This window comes from Parus major, chromosome 2, assembly GCF_001522545.3.
Source record: "Parus major isolate Abel chromosome 2, Parus_major1.1, whole genome shotgun sequence".
Classification (NCBI taxonomy): domain Eukaryota; kingdom Metazoa; phylum Chordata; class Aves; order Passeriformes; family Paridae; genus Parus; species Parus major.
In genome coordinates, this window is record NC_031769.1 from 26,731,993 (window position 1) to 26,748,527 (window position 16,535).

Genomic DNA, 16,535 nt, shown 5'->3' on the forward strand with positions numbered 1-16,535 from the left:
ATTCTATTCCATTCCATTCCATTCCATTCCATTCCATTCCATTCCATTCCATTCCATTCCATTCCATTCCATTCCATTCCATTCCATTCCATTCCAATTCTATCCATGAAAGATACTGATATGACACTGACAATGATTCGTCAAAAAAAAAAATAAATCTTTGCATTTTTTTTTTGTGAAAAACTTTGCAAAAAACCTCTAAAATCCATAAAGTAAAAGCTCTAGTTTCTGGAGAAGTGTGAGAGAAGAGGAGAGAGAAATTAATCTCAAAACACAGGTTTTCCCAGAAATATATTCTGTTCTCAGTTTTCCCCCAGGTATGATTCAGTCTGACGCCTAGGGAAGGAAGAGTCTTATAATCATGCTCAGGACAACTACACAGTGTTTTGCTCTGATCCTGGACAGCCATTTCTGTTCTTATAAACTCACATGCTCCAGATTTTCCTCATCCATGGAAGGAAAGAGATATTCTCACTAACACACATGAGAATATACGATGCAAGATGAAATATGACAGATGGCAAAAATATCAGCATAATAATGCCTGCATCCTGCACAGCTGAGTTAAAAGGGTAGGTCAATGATAGGGTGCATGATCTAAAGTGTGAAAGAAAATCAGTCCTGCTAATATGAACAGATCTACAGCTTTCCAGCACAAAGGACTGTCCTCTTCCCTGGATCTCATAAGCAGACCTTGACCATCATTGAGGCCTTTCAAAATCCTAAGCAGTTGTGAATATCTTTAACTAGAAAAATCCCCACCTAGTTAAGAGGGGAAAAAAATAAAAGGCAAACTAGACATTTCAAGACCTATTAATTTTAATGACTGGAAAAGTTAATGATGTAAAACCAACATTTAAGACTTTTTTAAAAGGAGAGAAACCCACTACTTCCTACTAAGCACAAGCATAGAGCAATAATTAGGCACAACATTAACATGTCCTCCATAAATAAACTACCAATAAGTACTGAAAATATCTCCTTCCAATAGACTCACCAAGCTTTAAATTTACATTTGCAGTACCATTTATTGAGACAAATGAGGGTTTGGACCTCTGTTCACTTTTCTCATGAAAGGATAAGTTCTTGGCTTTTCTTGGTGGTATAGCCTTGATTATACAGCTATCACACACAGACAACACCTGAAACCTTGGATAATCTGGAATTTGGATGATTAGGAAGCTAGAGAACCCTCTTTGAAGTACATATTTGGGTCAAACCTTTTGAGCAAAGGCTTTAAAGCCTGCTGAATTGATTCCTGCCAATTATAGAAACGTGACTGCTCTCTTTCAAGACCGGTCTTCTCAGCTGGACTTCAGCAGCTCAAGAGGGAAAAGCCCAAGAAAGATATTAACAGTGAAGAGGAGAAAGCTGAAGGCCAGATTACCCACAGTGACCTCCTATTTGCATGTCTTAGATACTGAAGTGCTGCTTAAATAGATCTGGGGAACAACTGACAGTTTGCAATTAAATAGTATTCACATATTCCTTTCTCGTCCCTCTCCTTCCTTGAACTGATGAACCACAATTCAATTTCTAAGATCTTCAACTGGAAGATCTTAGAAAATATTTGAAGAACTCTTCAGTAGCTCCCCTGCCCTAACACCTTTGTTCTGGATGAGCTGTGGTTTCTGACTCAACACGGACAAGTACTGAAAGCTACCTGCGTGCTCTGTGCTTCTGGTCACACATGCCAGGGGCAGCAGGCTGCCACACCAGCATGCTCTTTAAATCCTGTGATCCACAAGAAGTATCTGTATTTGTTTATGGGAATGTTTGGCACCAAAGATTAAACCCTGCTGCTGTAGGTTAATCATGTAATCTGATGAACAGACTATTCACCAATAAACCAGCAAAGTCTGCTTTTTAATGCAGACACAACTGCTGTTTTCTAGGCTTTTCTCATCTTTAATTCATGGTAAATGAATGAAAATAAGTCTTTAAAAAGTAATATGAACAGGATCAGCTTGCTTTAGGTGATTTGATTTTCAAATATTCAAAGAAAGAGAAGTCAAGTTCTTGTGATAAGTAGAAACCAAGTAATCCAGTGTTACTGTGCTTTGAGAATTTGAAGAGAACTACATTAACATTACCAGGACTTGGAAATAAGCTCTAGAAATTGATTTATCTTGGCAGTAATCAGGATGACTGGCTACCTTCTTTAGCTGATCTACTCAAATAAACACAAGATCATATGGACACATAAGGAAACCAGAACACAGGGGCACAGATGGAATGTTAGTATTTAATTCTGCTGATGCTCATACCTGGAGGTAGATATAGGCAAAATTCAGCATGAAGGATATTTTTTTATATATGGATTTATTACTTTTGTGAACCATATATTATGTAGAAACTCATTGCAATAATGTGTCTTAATTTCTTAGGGATCAAGGTAGTTTTATCTATTATGAGCTCTCTTCTTTGCATATAATAAGAAAAATAATTCAGTAAATGTACCTACACATAAATTAAGCAAATCTTTATTCATACATCTAGTACAAAGTTTTATGATAGCCCAGAGAAAATTCATTAGCTAGGTCATTACAAAATTACTTCCTATTTCTCCTATTCATCAACTTTTCTAACCACATGCATCTTATTTTGAACTTCACTTAATATTTCTGCACTGTCCTTATAATGCAAAAACACAGTGGAAACCCCTACCCTGAAGGATCATTAGCAAGAAGTGTATAGTATGTATTCACATTCTGATAATTTCTTGAACACTCTCCTCTCATGACCTGCAAGGTCACAGAGTTAGCTTTCACATCTTTAGAGTGAAGGGTCTGTTAAGATCTGAACAGCTTGGCTTGCCTGTTAATCAGGTTAACAGGTTTTACTCCTCGGTTATTGGATCAGCCTTTGACCTCGTTGGACCACTGCTTACACATCCATAATTCAACAAATACTCTTAACTGAGTGGCTAGGGAGTGGATCAGAGCTTTCTACAAGAAGATGTGTCTCTAAATGATCTAGCAAATCAAAAAGGCAAATAAGAATGCAGCACAGTGGCTGTTGATAAATCCAGTACAGCAGTAACATCTGTTGGCCAGTCATTTACAGCAAGTAGCTCTTGAGATATTATATTCTTGCCCTCATTATTTTTCTGAATAATAAACTTTCATTTCTTAAATGCAGGAAAATTACAGAGGTTTTCTGAAATGAGATTTCAGGGTAAAATGTAATCAGTTTTAAATATTGTTTTAAACCTTTGGTTAACATGGATAATTTCTTTGATTTATAGTAGAAGAAATATAATTTCCCACAAAATCAAATAAATCATATTTTTTTCTGTTGAAATATTTGTTTGGATGGACATTTTACATCATGTCTTGGTATTAATCATCATTCCAATCTCTTAGAAATTACAGAAATGACTGACATTGCTTTATCTTTTTTAACACATTAAAACATTATAAAAAGCATTAATGCATTGCCTTATTAATTTCACAGCAACTTGCTGGTAGGTAGTTATCCTGAGTTTTTTTTTGAGACATAGTTTTTGTGGCTGTCCCATTCCTGGAAGTGTTCACAAGGCCAGGGTGGAGGGGGCTTTCAGCAACCTGCTGTAGTGAGAGGTGACCCTGCTCACCGAAGGGGCTTTGATCTTTAAGATGAAGATCTTGAAGAACCCTTCCACCTGAACCATTTTATCATTCTGTGAAATGATTAGATTTGATCAGAAACTCAAGAACTATGAGGGAAGGAGGAACATGGGACAGAAGTTAAGTCTCAGCTGAAACTCTCTGCCTTTGATCTTACTGATTCAGCAATCCAGGATGTCAGAGGAGACTGGAAAAGTTTAAGTAGGCCAGCTATGCCTTTACAACATTATAGTCCAAGGTAAATGATGAGTTTCCTGACTCCCTCCACTTCTGATGAGACTCTTTTCTGTGGGCACATCCTGAGAGCAACTAGTATCCAGAAGGGTCCCACAGAAAAGCTGCTGGTGCCAAAACTGCTGTGGAGGCCTTTCCCCCATTGCCAGTAATTTTATTTCTGATGTCGTGGTGGTGGGGGAATGGCAGCTGAAACAAGTGCAGTTACTTTGTTTTACAGAAATGCATGTAGGATTGCTCTTAAAGTACTGGTGTTGCCTTCATGTTTTTTTTTTCATGCTACTGTCTCCATGCAACTGAAAGCATTAGGACTGACACACAAAATGCCAGGAAACCAGCGCTGTCAAATTGGAGGTTAGTTTGAACATTTGCAAAATGGCTCTTTCAAAACTTAAGGGCTCCTGTCTAGCTAGTTCTCCATAAATGTTCCTACTTAATATTACATTCATGCTGTACATTTTTTCACACTAGCTTGGATATTTTTTGCATCACACAGCTGGATACAAGAAGTTAGCATTCAGCCCAGCTGCAGAATGACACGTGAGAAATATTTTCCAACACATTGAGTAAATGATTGATACTGGCAGGTGTCCAAGACTCCATGCAGAAGTTGTATCAAATTAGAATTATGATTAGTATTCTGATTGAGATTTATTACCTTTATTCTACTTTATTAATTATTGTTTCTAAATCATTTCCTTCAGGACATAATAATTAGCATATGTTCACAGAAGCACATAAAAGTAACCAAAGGAAATAGTATAAAAATCAGTTGATGGCTCTGTTCATTTCAGAGGTACTTAACAACCCATGAATAGTGTTGCAAAACATCTGGTGAAGATGCCATACAGCTCAGTTGGCTCAGTATTAATTAGCACCATTAGAAGGGAGGTTTCTCACAGGTACCCACTCACCTCTTCACAGTATTTCAGGTCAACCGATTTGCCGTCACTGCGAACACAATCGAGCATCCGCGTTTTGATGCCACTGCCACAGACAGCCTTCTCGCTGAGCTGACACGTGCTCCAGTCTGAAAAGGAGGAATTCATTAGCATTGCAGACTTTCAGATAGAATTCATAATGATCCAGTCTCCTACCTAATTCTGATGGCCTAAAATAACCCTCACAAGCAACTTTTACACATGCGAAGGCTCACGGAACCCAGCTGCTACACATTTTTGGAAATGGTGACCTTACTGCAAATAGTCAGTGTCACAGTACCTTCCTGAAAATTTCATATTTGGTTTTGACTGTATGGATTTTGAGTAAATCACAAAATGATACGAGAAATACTTTTCTTGGAGTTGCATTTCGCACTGGGAATATGCACATTTCACACACGAATTCTCAATTTAATATTTTATCTGAATCAAACAGCCTGAATGAGTTTTCAGTACAAGTTCCACAGCTGCCTCTGGGTAAGAACAGAAAGCAGAAAAATCCATCCTGAAAGGTGAATGGAAATGAGCTGTAGGTGTGGTCCCAGGTTGCCACTAGAGCACAGTAACACAAATACCTGTCACATTGTAGTCATAGTGGTAGCAGTTCTTGTTCAAAGTGCAGGCTTCTGCCTCGGTGGCAGCAGGACAAGGCTTTCCATCATCTGGTTGTCTTAGGCATTCAGCTGACCTTTCACGGACACTACTTCCATTGCATGGCTTGAAAGCAAGATTGGAAACAGCTTAAATATTTTGGTACCCTGATACCTCTGTATGCAGCATTACAGCAACCTTTTAAATAATCCCTTCACAAAACACAAGTGTAAAATAACAGGCTCATGCTAATGTATAAGAGAAGCCCCTCTATTTTCCTAACTAGTACATATTTCAGTATTAGTAGTTTGGAACTATTTCACTCATAAACAGGATATTGCGATGCTCACTTTCCAAATGCTACAATGTAGTGCACCAAAGCCTCTCAGAGGTCCTGAAATACTTCTGGGTTTTGTTTTGGATTTTTTTGACATTTCTTTTTGAAATTGCCATCAAGAATGGAGTGGAGAGGAGACACAAAATTACTTTTCCATGCTCAGTCTTGATCTGCAGACTTTGTCACTCCTATCAGGATAATGACATTTTCAGTTCAGTGACTGTGCTGCTATGCAGAGGCTCAGAGCTAGGCTCAAAGACAGACTCACAAGCCACTGCCAAAGCTATTCCACCACACAGAAGGCACCCCACACTGGGAAGAGTGACCACTGGGCACATTTTAGTCTGTGTTCTGGTGGAATTTAGCTTAATGGAAAATATTGTCACGCTTTATTTGCGGCCAACAAAAGAAAAACCAAAACCCTAAAGATGACACTATGTATAGATTCTTACAGGTGTAATCAGTTCAGCACCTTTCCAAAGCACATCATACATGCACTTTTAAAATATCCTCCCAAAACTACAAATGTGACACTTCAGTATGCTTCTTACCAAAGAACACTGAGACCACGATCCCCACTCAGACATGACACAGTCCTCAGGACATGGCAGTGTGCATTTTCTAGCACCAAGTGGCATCTCTTCAGGATCACACAGATAGTCTTCTACTGTGTCAGAAGGACCATCCACAGTGTTCAGCATGCACCTGGAAAAAAGAACTGCACATAAACTTCATTTGCCATAGATTTTGTATGGTATGTGTTCAACAGTATTCTGAGGCATTTTAACATTTTGTCAGCACATAAATGAAATAAATATTGATCTGTGAATATCCAAGAAAAGCTGAAGAGCCAGAAACAATCCTTGTTTTCACAGATGACAGCAATATAAAGGAATGCACATAATTTAGACAGTGACTATCAGTGGTTTGCTGAGAGCCGCTGGGCAGGTGATTTGCTTGACATTAGCTTACCTCTGAACCAGAAGAATGCAAATCATACTATGGTTTAGACATATTTTGTGCATACTTCAGCTAACTTTAAATCCAGAACTATTAAAACTTTAAATTTTATATTCTTAGTATTAATCCTTAATTTACACAGATGCCTTTTAATTACCAATAGATTAAATTAGGAATCAAGGTCTATATCCATAACAAGTGCACTCACTGAATCAATTCTGATTTATATCAGCCAGGGTCCAGGTCTGGACTCAGCACTAGGCATACACCATAATTAAATATATACACCATAAATAAATTTGGCATACACCAAATTAAATACAGCCAAAACTGAAAGTGAAGGTTCTTTAAAGTGAAGGAAGAGCAATATTTTTTTACCTGACTTTCCTTGTTTGAACACCTTCTCCACAATTCTCTTTTAAGTCCACGTTGGTCACCTTGCAGACACTCCAGGGCTCAGTAACCCATATGTACTGGCTGCAGTCACTGTGGCAGGGGACTACCTCATACACCTGGAATTCACATTCAGCATCAGTTTTGGTGCACACAGGTAAGATAAACATGCAAAAGTGAACATACAGAAAAAGCATTAATGCTCTTTTTGGGAAGAATAAAAAATATGAACCTGAAGATTTTAGACACTATAGCAATAATACAGATCAAAAGCTTGCTAGAAAACTACTGAAATAACAAAAAGACAGAAGCTGTTGAAGGATGGATTCTCTGTTTCTCTCTGTCCTAAGCCCGTGCTGTGCCATTTCCAGCAAAAACATCAACACAACTAACAAAGTCTGTAACTAGGCTAACTCATGAGTACAACTTTTTAAGAAATGCTGTTAAAACTCTGCTAGCATTTTAGCTCTATCCTTCACATCTCTTCTCCATGATTCCTCCATGTTATTATATCATTATCCCAGTTATTAGCTGGCCTCTTATATGGCAATTTTTAGTGTTCCATATACTGACTCAAACATACATTACAAAACAAAGGGACAGACAGCACATGTTGAACAAGAAGTACATGCTGAACATAAATCTATTTTATAAACACTTACCTGTGCCTGAAGAAAGTATTTTCATGAACCCAAAAGAAGAAAAAAAAAAAAAAAAAAAAAGCAGAGAGATAAAGTTAGAATTATTAGAGTGAAGCATAGATATTTAAATGGCATAAATTTAGATTTTATTATAGACAATATTCCGTTATTTCTGCAAAGCAAAAGGCATTATTTTTTTTCTGTTGGATCTCCTTTGCTGTTATAAGGTAATTTGCAAAATGTTTGCCCTTGGAAGTAAATAAATTTTATAAATCACAGCTGGTGGGAAGAAACTGTATATTACCTTGTTTCTTTCTTGGTTAGATAGTAGAACTGTTTCTCCTTTTTTCCTATAATGAGCATCAAACCTTTACACAGTAGGGAATCCAGTCTCTCTTAGATATGAGAAAATCCTCGGTGTTTTTTGAGGACACTGGACTTCTCTATGATCTGAAATTCTTCTGACAGCATTAAGTTCAATAGATTCAAAGAAATAAATGGAACTGTCAATTCTCATCCTTCCAAAGTTCCTAAATCCTTCATGGAATATCTTAATTATGCATAAATTACTCAAAGCCCATTGCCTTGAAATTATACCAGCTCATTTGACATATCATTCTAGGTATCAAGTCAGCACAGCTGAAACTGCTGGACAACCTAAGACTTGTCTTAAACAAACTCTTGATTTCTTCTCAGCAACCCTTTTTGGGTAGAAAAAGAGGACTGATGGTTTGAGAGTTAGACTGCAACAAAATACTACAGAAAATATAATGCCTTGAACACCAAATGTGTAGAGTCTGATATCATATCACTATGCAGCAGGTCAGCCCATGCACGAGACCACCAGCATAGTCAGCATCCTTGGGCCTTCTCTGAACTACATAAATAATAAAAGGCATCAAAGTGTGTAGTCAAAATGCATGTTAAGGAAAGTACTAAACTCCATTGAAAACTGGTTCTTTAGAATTCTTCTCCAGAATTTCCAAAATGAGAATAGGAAAGCCTTAATTCAGGGAAATGTCTGACCCTAGTTAGCATAAGAAGAAATACATCAACCCCACACACTCAACAGCATTTGCAGTAACATAAAATTTGGCTGTCTTGACAGAAAGCCAGAGGAGGACTTTATATTGCATTGCACACGAGTGGTGTTCTCCTGACCTTACTGGCATTTCTGTAGCTATGACTGCAGGCGACAGCAGGTGTTGGTACAAGAATTGCATACCTATCCTGCTCCTGATAAGGGGGAAAATAAAGCTTATAATCAGTGAAAATATGGATGTCCTTAATTTCTCTAACAGTCTTAGATTAGTTCCTTCATTTGAAATCATCTGATGGCTACTGACATAATTTCATATCAAACCTGACTCTGTTATTACTGTAATTATGATGTCTTTTAGCCTATTGAAGTGAGTACTGAGCAAGTTTTATTCATCTGGAGTGCGGTTTGGGAGCCACCCTGGCATGCACAATCCAGGAGAGACATTGAGTGAAACATCCAACTTTCACAGTGCTCAGTCCTTCCTCAAATCACAGGCAAACATGTCAGCCCTGAGAGACATTGAATGACTTCTTAACAAGGTCTTAAGCATTTTATTTCAGTGCTTCCCTAGCCTTACTATTAGAAAGTTTTCCCAAGGCTTAGCCCAAATCTTCTTGCAGCAGTGTAAGCCCACTGCTTTTTATCCTATCCATGATGGCCATGGAAAATGGATTATTTCCTCCTTCTTTGCAACAGCTCTTTATGTATGTACTAGCAGACTGCCAGCATTCTCCCTCCCATCTCCCATTCCCTGGGCTAGACAACATGTTTTCCTCTTAACCCAGGTTCATAATTCCTATATGGCATCTTACAGCATAGTTTTTCTGTAAATCATAGTGCACATACTTGTGGGTACCAAAGATCCAGTCTTATGAGTCATATGCATGCAAATAAACATGTTACATATATAAGTAATAAATATGTAACTAAAACACATTATATTGAATGATGACTCTGAAAAGTCATCTCTTTTCCAGCTGAACGGTGGATCATATTTAGTTTAAATAACTAATTCAAAATTGGAATATCTGTGTCTTTCTCTGCATGTTTCTAAACTGAAAGGGAGTGTATTTTAAAATGAAAAATACAGCCTCTATATTCTTCAACATCCTTGTATTATCCGTGGAACGTCCTTCTCATGAAAGTACTGTATTTCAATTTCTTTTTACAATAATTATACTTTGAATCAACTATTATTTGTCAAACACCGTGTAACCGCAAATCAAATGAGGACCGGCAGAGGGCAATAGTGTTGCACAAAAGTGGCGAACAGACCTCCAGCAAAATCACCTTTGATGCAGAAAAATACAAGCCTATTATGTACTACATGAATATTAAAGAAGGAAAAAGACTTTTGTATAGACTATAATTTCCTCCTATTGAAGCATGTTCCTCCTAATTTAAAGCATGTTTACATGCTGACCCAAATCCAGCAACCCTCATTCTAGTTCCTATTTTGTTAAAGTAGATCACAAACTTAGTTTATTAGCTGCGGCTTAACACTTATGATTTTCTAAATTAGAGCTAATTACATCCCCTAAAGTAGAAAATTAGATCAACAAGCCATTTCATTTTGTTCTAGAAAAATGTCAATAGGATAATATAAAGTACATGCATTTTTACTCAAACATAAATCAAGAGCACTTTTTTTTTTTTTTTTTAAATCTTTGAATATTTACAGAAAAGACCATGTGGTTGTTTAATTTGCCTCTGCAGACTAAATTAAATTCAACAGTAATATGAATATAAATGAACTTTGAAGAGCTTAAGTTAATTTACAAGGAATGTTTTTCCTTTCTATAACTCTCTAAGGAAAGGAACTTCAGGGGTTTAACTTGTGCTAGCACTAAACTTGGTCCCAAAGACTAAATGCTTATTAGTCATCCAAGCATTCCAGCACTCCCAGGGTGCTATTGGATCACATTTTATGGTTTCACTTGAAGAGGATCCAAACTGTATGGTAGACTGTTCCATACTGCAATATCAAGTGCAGTTTCTGGGAGACTTCAGAAGTGCATTTGTGACTGGAACTGCACTGCCAGGGTAAGCAAACCCAAGAAGGTCAAGCTCCAGCTTGAGAAGAACCCACTGAGGGACAGAGGGATGATACTGTGTGACTGAGAGTTTGTTTTCTGACCTAAGGTGGTCCCTCTGAGTGAAGAATTTCTTCCTAATATATAATATAAAGCTACTCTTTGTTTGAAGCCATACCCCCTTGTCCTGTACACGTCTCTGTACAAAGTTTCTCTCCATCTTTCTTGGAGAATCCCTTCAGTTAAGAGATCTTTGGAAACATAGTCTTCAAAATATGCATGTAAGCATGTTTTATTGTCTCCAATCTGCAGTTCACAAAATATGCAAAATTCTTGCAGATGAGGAAGTAACTAAGACAGATCCTTTACTGCCTTAGGAACTCTTAACCAACACATACTCCTTCCACCTCCATCTGCTCCTTATGTTATACCATTTTTCTACAGCAAAAAGTACAGATAAAAGGGTTATATGAGGTATGGAAAAAGCTATATCAATAACGTAAATATAAATCAAATTACCTGATTGACGTGATCTAGCTTTGGACAGGGTCTTCCACCATTGTAGGGTTTTTCACGAAGCCATTTAGACCGTACCTTTACCCCACTCCCACAGGATTTACTGCAGCGAGACCAGTTAGACCACTCACTGAGCTTGCAGTCTGAGGGACATGGAATAATACAGGCTTCCTCAATATACCCTGTATGAATGGAAAAGAAAGTGAAATCTCTTCAGCATGTCAGTTTGCGACTTCTCCCTGAAGCCCTCGTCTGCTTCATTTAGATTCTCCAAGTTTGACTTGACAGGACTGTGTGAATAGAGAGATTTCTTCATCATTAGGGATAAATTAAATTCTGCAGAAAACTGACACATATAGCTGGAGACTGTGTTAGAGTAGCAGCTGAGCATCCTCACTGCTCATCATCCCATCTGATTAGGATTCACACTCTCCAGATTTCAGCATTCAAACTTTCTGACAGCTACAGTGTAATTGACACTAACCATCTCTTGGCGGCATCATTCTTACTCTGTATAAATGATTCGTAATTTTTTTATGGAAAAAAGGTTTAATTAAAGGATACACTACAACTGTATCAAGTAATTCAATTGCAGTTACACATCAAAAATCCAACTGAGAAGAAATGCAACTCGCCAGCCTGGAGCAAGGGAACTTAACACCTTGTGACCTTTCTAAGGCTAGAAAGAGAGAGTAGCCTGCCACATTAATGATCTGCCGATTAACAACCATCTGCCCCCAGTAGCACACTGAATAAATGCGCTGAATGGAAAAGCAGATGTTTGTTTTGGATAAGTCATTGGTCCAGAGAGGTTGGAAGGGGGTATGACATGGTCTGCAGGGAGTAACATGAGCCCTCAATTCAGTGAATAAGTGGAAATGTCTTTCTTTCAAAAGCAACATATGCCATAGCTCTACAATATGTGTAATTTATTCCAATATTTAAGGGAGAAGCTATAATACATCAAATAAAAAGCTGGCCTTTACTGCATGTTTACTGCAACTACATTCTGAACTCTCTTCTCCCCCTTCCTGTGTCAGAGCTGCAAAGTATTTACCATTAGAAAATGTTCACTTTGCAGATTAAAAACCTTGGTAAATTTAAAATTGTATTAAAATAGTTCATTAAAATATTTAATAAAAACAGTTACAAAATTGGCAAGATATTATCTTGGCTAAGATAATCCTCAAAAGATTGTCATGGTTTGCTAAGCTTCAAATGTTTCAATTGTTTGTCAGTGTCCTGTTTTAGGGAAATATTTAGAATAGAGAATATATAGATTTTTTTTTAATTCAAAAAGGATCAGTCTTTTCATCAGAGCTAAATTGTTTTTAACCTATGCTTCTAAGTAAAGTTGTTCTGTCTCTTCTAAAAGCAAAAATAACAACCAATCTCAAGGTTTTTAAAGAATCAAAACACTTAGATTTCAATTCTATATACCTATTTCTAGTTAATTACTTGTCTTACATATAGGTAATTTTAGATATAAAGAAAATATGTTTTTTTAAAAAACATACAGTAGCTTTTAGAGTATTTTGTGGTCAAATTCAGGTGATGATTTTATTCTGTATGCCTTTACTTTTTTAGAAGTGTTAAATATTTAAATAAATATACAGAGCATGTCCTGGACATGAGCACTGCAAAACTACTGCTCACCAAATGTATCTCCCTTAAAATGACTAGAATATTATTGAATTAGAAGCATATTTGTTGAGCATCTGTTGCTATTTGAGTGACCAGTTCAGTCAAAGTATATGAAAGGGACACTGTGTTGGAGAAAATACATTTTTGGAGATCATATAGGGATGATGCATGTCAGAGGCGCTGACATAGATTGCTCTGCAGTAGTAGATGCAAAATTGATTACATTTCACCTTACCTGACATCTCTGAGTCCTAGAAATCTGATGCACTCTATCTCAGAGCTCCATCCTATACTGAAGTTTGATTGTATAAAAGCCAAAGTCTGTACCTTTACCAGAAATGAGCTTTCAACATGTCCTCTCAGGTGCTATAAAAAACCATGTACTCACACAATCAGGAAGCTACTGAATGAAAATGGAAAAAAATCCAAAACAAATTAAAAGAAACAATTCCCTCCAAACAGTAAATTCTTACTGATATTTATTGTCTGAAAGAACTAAGTGAAGGTTTCATTGCTCTATGAAATTTCTTGCGATTCTGAAATGCTGCTTTTACTTTCAACATAACTTCTAAACACTGTTTTTCCAGAGAAACCATTCTACTACAAAACAGTTATACCATTTACCATTTGTTAAATTTGTATCTCTGGTAATTAAGGTTTGAGAAACTGAAATTCAAGTTATTTTAAACATATTGTGCATCCTTAAGAAGGTAACTAGAATTAGTACAGGCTGCTTCAGGAAGATTTCATTTTAAGGACTTCCATAGAACTCTGAGCTTAATAACTCATAATAGATCTGTCTTAATAACTCTCAAAGGGATCTTCCCAGTCCTTGCCAAGATCTTCTCCTGGATACCATGGTATTTTGGGATTTCCATAACACTTCACAGCCTACCAAAAGGAGCCTGTGTGGAACACACTAAACTAAAGTAACTGGCAAATTAGAAATTATTTTGTTTCGTTTCCCTTCAATTCATCCAAACCAGGGCAAACAGTTTAACAACATATTTGGAATCTTGCAGACAGAAGTTGTACAAAATACATTAAACTGTATGCAATTTCCAGGTAACATTTTAATTACCCTGAGCTATATTCCAAGTGATTCCATAAATTATCAAATTAAACTATATCACTAGAGCAACCTTTATACTATCCATGAAATATCTACATTGAAGTCAGCCACTAGAACAGCCTTACCATTGAATGCAAAAAAAGCAAAACAGCATCCTGTTACAGATACAGCCTTAGCAAGAGTTACAGCATGGAAAACTGCAAACTGATGACACGTTAATGCATTTTGTAGAGGATGCAGTGGTCCAGATGACACTACCCACACACTCTATAATGAAAAAATACTGAACTGCAATCTTATAGTGAGTGCTTAATCCTGTAAGCTTCATGGAATATCCTTCTGTTCACCATACAGCTCTTTCCTGTGCCATCTCCATGATATCCAGCCTATGATGCTCTCCTCTCCCTCTTTCCTATTTTCTCAGAAAAGCATCAAGACTCAAACCAAACTCCACATATAAAAGTTAGACAAGAAGAATGGAAAAGACATGTTAAGAAGAGAACAAGAATGGAGTCAAGCAATGAAAGCACCAAAAAGGAGCTCTAACAAGGTAGGATGGCTTGGAGATTCTGGAAGTGTGGAGCATTTTTGGAGAGCAGAGAGAAAAACACTTATTCTTTTGTAAGAGTCAAGACAATCATTAAAAAACTCCTAATCACTGGTATATAAAGAACATTGTTAAGAGTCTCCGCAAAGGAATTCCACAGCTTCTCCAAACAGATGGAAAAGAAAATAAGTAAGTGAAGAACACAAAGAATAGATTATATAATATAAAAATGTTCCTCACCCAAAGGGTAGCTGGGCACTGGAATAAGCTCCCCAGGAAAGTGGTCACAGCACAAAGCCTGACAGAGTTCAAGAAATGTTTGGACAATGGTCTCAGGCACAGGGTGTGACTCTTGGGGTGTCCTGTGCAGTTGGACTCTGTGATCCTTGTGGGTCCCTTTCAACTCAGGATATTCTATAATTCTATCAAGTTACTTTTCATGGCAGAGTCATTCAAAACAACAGAGGAAATGCAAAACAAAAGGACTAAGGAGGAATAGAGGAAAGAGTAAGAAAAGACAGTGAGAGGGAAGAGGAAATAAATGGCTCAGAACATACAGTCAAGAGAATTGTAAGGAGGCACTGCATGGGGATAGAAATCAAAGAAAGAGAAGAAATATGTCTATTTCCTGCCAAAGTAATACCTTGGTGAAGCACAAAGAGAGCAAAATGCTCTGATGAGCTTACACTGGTATCCTCTGGCCAGAGAGTCAAAGGTAACAAAGAATTTTCTCACAAATCAAAAAGAGGACAAAGGGAAGAAATACAAACACTGTGCTTTCTGATTTGCATTCCATATGTAATTAGTATGCAGGATGAAAATGACCTTGTTATATCTGACATCAAAAAGGTTTTGGCATACCCAACCCTTGGCATATATTTCCTCTCATGGGCCTCAGTATTTTGCTCAATAGACTATTTAACATTTAGCTATGCTACTGGACTCCCTTAGAACTGAGGCAAAGCACACTTCAAAATGCTTACAGATAGCACTTCAGTCAAGAAAGAAGAGTGAATTAAAAAATAAATTACTTGTTGCAAATTACTTGTTCCACTCCACTGACTACCTATCAAATGGCACTTTTGAGGAACAGCTTCTCTGGACTTGTCACCTCAGATGCCTTTCTTCATGTAGGAAGTCAGCATATATTTTAAGGTGATTAAGGATGATCTCTATAAGTTCATAGCAATCCTCCCTCAAATCCAAGAAAGCAGATGTTCAGGAACTTTGAAAAGTTTACAGTTGGTTGTTATTGGTTTTTTTACATTTCAGATGTTTGTACTTTTTAAACTTTGTTCACACTGTAAAAATTTTAGCAAGTGAGAAGACAGAATGTTGTTATATAGAAAAATATTGAAATGTAGAAACAAGAAATACTACATGCAAATGAGACTGGTGATGCAGATACATAGTTTCTGACATGAAAAGGATGTGAAGGAGCCATTTTTAAATTTTCAGTATTGCTTTCAGTTTGATCAAATTACCCTGGAAAAGGTGCTGCTTGTGTTAGACAAACCTTGTGTGTGTCAGTACAGAACCTTACTACAGAAACAAGCCTCTGGTGTGTGGGTAAGAATCTCTGTGGTGGAATATCACCCAATTATATCACACATCAGGTTAATATAATTGCACCAGAAGTCACACCAGAGCTTTGAGGTTCAAAGAACAAGCAAGAAATTACTAAGGTAAAGTACAATAGATGCAGAGAGAAGGAAAGAATGAGAGCAGTGAAATGTCAATGAGGAAGAGCTGAGAAGGCGAGCGAGGGACAGTGAAATAGAAAACCAACACTTTAAGAGCTGAAGTTATGCTCTCTGGACATGATCAGTTCACTTTTGCCTGCTGTTTCTCATCCTGACTGACGTGTTTCACTGCATGCTTCCTGCATCACTTCCTCTTTATATCATCTGAGGGATGCTGGGGAGCTGGGTGTACTGTGGTACAGGGTACAGCCCTGTGTGGTCCAGAGAAGAGCT

The 16,535-nt window shown here is 37.3% G+C and overlaps 1 protein-coding gene across 4 annotated transcripts in view; it reads right to left on the minus strand.

The window, feature by feature from the left end:
- Positions 1 to 16,535, minus strand: part of THSD7A (thrombospondin type 1 domain containing 7A) — a 188,902-nt gene that overhangs the window by 19,051 nt on the left and 153,316 nt on the right. For all 4 annotated transcript variants that reach the window (XM_033511862.1, XM_033511863.1, XM_015619008.3 and 1 more), the window contains 6 exons: positions 11,300 to 11,478; positions 7,727 to 7,732; positions 7,050 to 7,183; positions 6,263 to 6,416; positions 5,359 to 5,500; positions 4,757 to 4,872 (listed from right to left, as the gene is read on the minus strand). In XM_033511862.1, the coding sequence (XP_033367753.1) occupies positions 4,757 to 4,872; positions 5,359 to 5,500; positions 6,263 to 6,416; positions 7,050 to 7,183; positions 7,727 to 7,732; positions 11,300 to 11,478 (731 nt within the window). The remainder of the gene's footprint in view (positions 1 to 4,756; positions 4,873 to 5,358; positions 5,501 to 6,262; positions 6,417 to 7,049; positions 7,184 to 7,726; positions 7,733 to 11,299; positions 11,479 to 16,535) is intronic.